This window comes from Tribolium madens, unplaced genomic scaffold, assembly GCF_015345945.1.
Source record: "Tribolium madens isolate multiple individuals breed KSU strain unplaced genomic scaffold, Tmad_KSU_1.1 Scaffold_7;HRSCAF=85;Tcas5.2_LG10, whole genome shotgun sequence".
Classification (NCBI taxonomy): domain Eukaryota; kingdom Metazoa; phylum Arthropoda; class Insecta; order Coleoptera; family Tenebrionidae; genus Tribolium; species Tribolium madens.
Window position 1 is genome coordinate 2321603 of NW_025401050.1, and position 5529 is coordinate 2327131.

General features: G+C 33.5%; 1 protein-coding gene across 1 annotated transcript in view; it reads right to left on the bottom strand.

Moving 5' to 3' along the window:
• LOC123009845 overlaps nt 1-5529 on the bottom strand; it is a 25746-nt gene that overhangs the window by 11573 nt on the left and 8644 nt on the right. Inside the window, exon 2 of the mRNA XM_044406390.1 lies at nt 1661-1737. Within this exon, the coding sequence (XP_044262325.1) occupies nt 1661-1705 (45 nt within the window). The 5' untranslated portion in view covers nt 1706-1737. The remainder of the gene's footprint in view (nt 1-1660; nt 1738-5529) is intronic.

Below are 5529 nucleotides of genomic sequence, written 5' to 3' on the forward strand. Positions count from 1 at the left end.
AAGACTTCCGTTTACACCATATCAAAGAGTGTCTTTTTGTCCCTTGACATGCAAAGTTTCATAATAATCGGGTAAACGATAACAAAAATATTTCCAAAAAATCATTTTCCATACCGATTTTTGGAAAGCTGTAATTTTTCTATTTTTTGAGTTAAGTCAATAAATTCTGTGCTCTCTATTCTCATTTGTAGAGGGGTATTCGTGGTTAAAATTATGCCACACATTTTTGAAACACGCGATATATTGCTACGAGTATAAAATTTGACAAAAAATAAAGTCATCAAAACAAAGTTAGGCCAAAACCATAAAATTTAAAATTTTGTTGTGAAAATTTGAATTTTTTATGTTGCTCATTAATGTGATATAAAGGCTAGACTTGAATGAATTTCATAATCTAGACTTGAATGAATTTCATAATGAGTTTAATGATTCAACAATCAAATGAGTAGGTACTTGTTGTAAATAAAAAATAAAAAAAGTTGCATAGCATTTTTTTGAACATTTAACCTTGATATACAGGCTGTCAGGAAAGTCGCGCACCTCCGTGATACTGTATCATCGGGCGATGCCCTAGACAACAAGAAAAATGTTAAAAAATTCTATCTATTGAGCGCCTTTTTCAAATTAAATGATGGGCATTATTAGTCAGCACTGCTAATCCGACAGAACAATATTAAAAAAAGAGTGTGTTTTGAAAAAAAAAGAGAAATGACAGTTTTGTAAATAAGTCAGACTGGTAATAAAATTTATGGAACTAAACAAGTTTTTTTTGATTTCATCCCGGCCATCCTCACACTATAAAAATTTCGAAGTTATGAGAATTTAAATTTTGCACATTGACTATATTTATTTCTGTTGGAAAAATAATTTTCCAAGTTTTTTTGTTAAAGGCCATCAGAAGAAGAAACAAGGAAGCTGTATCCTAAATTGTAACTCTGTCCAATGTTATTTTTGGCTTTTATTGGCAAAATTTTTATACCTTTACTAAATAATTACAAAAAAAACATAAACAAGATCATCAGTACCTATCCTTAAATAGATATAAAAAAATGTCAAATGTCAAAAATTTTTGACAGATAGAATTTTTTAAACATGTTTTCAGTATTCTTAGGGACTACCCAATTACTCTCTGACAAAGAGGTGCGCGACTTTCTCGACAGCCTGTATATCCAAAATGCAAAACTATTCCATTTTTTTGATGTCTGAAAAACCATTACCGTTTTCTAATTTTTAAAAAGGTCCATGTCGTTGCCTAATTCCGACGCTACAATCTCGGGTCACGTAGTTAAAATCCACTTTATTTAAATAACACGCAAGTCTGTAATTACAGACCGGCGCTAAATACCGACTTCACGCTACCCTTTTACTCCTAATTCACACGTTTTGTCAAAAAGACGTTTATTTTAGAAACGAGGATGCGAGCAGGATGTGTCATGAACAGTTTGATTGACTCATTGCCGGTAGGTCGTGTCACGATGTCGCTGTTCTGTTATCGACGCGATCACCGGCCATTTTATTGTCGTTACAAGAAACCGCGACTTCTCCAGGAGGACCACCCGGAGGCCGGCGACGTTTACACGAGACCAAAACAACCACCGACTCTTCTTAATCGCTTCCTGTTGCTAATGGGTTAATCAAGCCGGTTCGTAACCATACTCACCCCTTGACAAAAAAGGCCGACTGCGACGAGTATGTGCAACGGCATTTCCTTACGATCTTCTCCAGGAGCAGGTTATTCTGAAAAAATGCCAATTTTTAGTCAGAGGAAATGCAATTGCACGAAAAATTTGACCAAAATAGGTTTCTAATTTACTGCTAATTTGTGAGTGGCCTCCAGCAGACTTGACAGCTTAACGGCCCGACCCAAATACGAACACCTGCACGCATACATATGCTCATATTTCATGTATTCAATGCCTGACGGATTTGACAACACTGACAAAAGGTGGCGAGTTGGTTAATAGTGATAAAGCGATGGGTTTATTTTGACTTTAGTACAGCGGCGGCTCGTCAAGGGAGGCAGTGACTATTTTTACATAGTTTTAACCCTAATAATTTTTTATTTGTTCAAATGTTGATTTTTTTGCTCTAAATAATAGTGAACCAGTTTTAAATAAACCGCCGCGCCTTCACAGCTCTGGTAAGCAGTGCGCAGGTCATTATTGCGGCATGTCGCTGAAAAGAGCTGAGATTTTTGAAAAGGCTAGTACGTAATTCAAAATGTTTTTAGGCCAGAGAGTAACTTTGACTTGAACTTTGAGTGGGGCAGAAGGCAGCTCCGCCTTTTTTTATTAATCCAATGAGAATTAATTTTTCAATTTGCCGGGAATACTGAAATCTATCAATGTCAATAGTCAAATAATCCCAGATTGCAAAAATACAAAATTTAGTGTAGTTTTTTTTAGTGTATTGTTTGGTTGTTGTCAAAATAAGTGAATATGTGCGTCTTGAGTATGGATGTGTCTATGAAGAAGGTAACTATTAGAAATTGTTAGGTTTCGTTCAGTTTAATAACAAATAAATTTTCTCGACTTTCGTACGACGATAAGTTATACAGGGTGAAAATAAACTATGGAACCAAGCGGTTTTATTTTTGATCATTTCCCTCCAGAAAATAACAATAAATATAAATTAAAGTGATATACAAAATGTGATTGTATTTTCAGAACGAAATTTTGTTTTGTTTTTGAGTTATACGATTTTTTTGTGAAATTTGCAATTTTTGTGAAAAAATTTTTTTGAAAAAATTAAATATAAAGCAGATAGTTATAATCCTTAGAGTATAGCTTTTACAAGAAAAATGATTTTATAGTGGGTTGCCATTTAAAAAAATATTTTTTTTGTAGAACTCAAAAAATATCGAAAAATTTTATTTTTGTTAAATCATCACATTTTTATAGTACTTTATAATTTAACAATTAGTTTTTTCAAAAAATAAATAGTTTAAGCAAAAAACGTTTGGTTCCATACTTTTTATTCACTTGGTATGTAAAAGAATTGAGAGCACCTCGTCAAGATTTAAATAATATTTCTTTGCATTACAAGGAAGGAAAGTGTATTTTTTCTTCCCATAGGTGGAAGTTACTGCCCGAGACTTGTCAAATGAATCAAATACGACATGTCGAGGGCAGTAACCACCTAGCGAGGAAGACACTTTCCTCCAATGTAATACATATAATTTTTCCTAATATCCCAGTTTTGCCATTAAATCTAGCAGCATATTTTTCAGTTTCTTCTATAGGGGAGGTAAAATTTCTACCTCCCTGAGAGGTTTTATACATTTTCATTGTAATTTTGACAGATGAGGAAGGTAATTCGTGAAAAAACTTACTTTCTCTTAGGTCATAGGAAAATTAATTATTCATATAGTTTTGTCCTAGTATATTAAATATGAGTGGTTAACTGGAAGCAAAACACAAAAAAAAATTTTTGGCCATTTTCAAGTCGTGGTGAGGAATGTGGTATGACAACTTAAAGAAAGTATAGCCACAAATGTAGATTCGGACCCGCAAATTGAAATTAATAAATTTAATAAGTCCTTCAAAAAAATTGAGACATTTTAAAAAGTCGATTTTTGTATTTTTCTTTGCTGTTAAAAGTTAGCTTTTCGTGGTCAACAAAGCAAAGAATTATTTTTTAGTCATCAAGTATATGGCATGTGTAAGATACATTTCTATTTTTTATATAAAAAAAAGATCTGCCTCCTCTTAATAAAAAACTACGAAATGATGAAATGAAAAAGAAGCTTTTACAGGTTTTTAGAATATTTGTGAAAAAAATTGGTTAGACGTTTTATTGTGTCAAAAATAACAATCAACCGTAAGTGTTGCTTGGTTATACTTTCCGGCTGTGACACCGCAATAATTCACTTTTTGGGTTCAAATGAAATTATCTGAGTGAAACCTGTAAAAATTGTTACGTAAAGCTAAAATATGTTTCGAATATGAATTTGTCGTATGTGATATCCAAGTATGGTATCTGTCGGCCGGTACCATCTCAAACCTTGACAAAGTACCCTCGTTTTCAACCATTATCGTCCATATATCATGATTTGACAAGTAATTAAATGTCATCCGATAAGCCTATAAACTTGGTTAGTTGTCTCGTAAACATCAAAAATCATCCATTCCAATCTCCAATTTCAATTTTATAGAGACGTTAAATGGTACCATTATTCAGAGGCGTAAATCAAGTTGGGGGAATGCCGGAATGTAGGTAGTTACATGCGTATATGTCATTATAAGCGTGGTTTGCAGATTAATAACGATTTAAATTAAACGCCGTTGACTAATAATTACCATCGACAAACGACCAAAACAAATATTGAGTCGCTACCAACCGCGAAAAACTCATCTAGTTAACCGTACACGAAACGAAAATGAAACGTTTAAACAAAGTACAGTTCGACAATATTTACACGTGGAAATTGAAGATTCCGCAAGATCGGACGCTCTTATTTGACTTTATACTTTGTAATTTACGTGTTAACGAAGTTGAATTACGATACTCTTGGTTGGTTCGATTAGCACGACCCAGTTCTGTCACAAATCGACGACCACAATACGAGAGCGAGATGAAATAAGAAGGCATAAAGGCGACTACATGGTCATACAAAGGTCGTAAGTTACCTGTATGGACGGTTTATTACTGGAGTATGGAAATTGATGGCTAGGAAAAAGGCGTAGCTTTCGGACCTGTTCTATTACGTTCTTATTATAACAATAATATTTTTAAAATTACTGAGCTAAAATTTCTATTTGATTGACAAGTAGAGAATTTTGGTTAAAGTATCAGTTTTCCTTATATGGTGGTTAGGCAGTTGGTACCTATGTAAATTTGTAAGCACGTCCAACCATACCATTAACATCGATTACATGTATATCGTGTATACATGGAGTTGAATATACGTGACTACGAGGTACTGGCGCCTTATTATCATTCGACCGGTACCATTATCATTCTTCCATTCCCAGTAAGCTTTTTTCATGGTTTACCAGCGACGGTACTATCAATCAATCCTAAAGAAGTGAGGACAAAGGTCAAGGCTAGACGAACCTCGGGTCAACGAAATTATTATGATGATCAGAGTAGGTTGCAAAGTTGTACCTTGTGGTACTCCTATTTTGTTTTACATTCTATCCAAATTGAGAACATAGTAGGTGAAATGTATAGGTAGTAGTATTACAGTTGATAAATGGTTGTTCAACACCTGAACCCACGACATTGTCTCATTGTTTCCGACGACCTTGTTTAATCTTGATTACCTTTGACCTGTGAAACTCAATCTAGCATAAATCTCGACCCACACCTGGTTTTTGCTGGAATTTCATTCACGTTTTTGGTGGTATGTACTAAGTGGACAAAACATTGCTACCAAAGCAGTGGCGGCTCGTAGTTTTTTATTAAGAGAAGGCAAATCTTTTTTTTTGTATAAAAAATAGAAAAATACGATATCTATATTATATCTATAAAATATTAATGTAATATTAATAATATAATATTAATTAACTAATTAATATTATATTATAT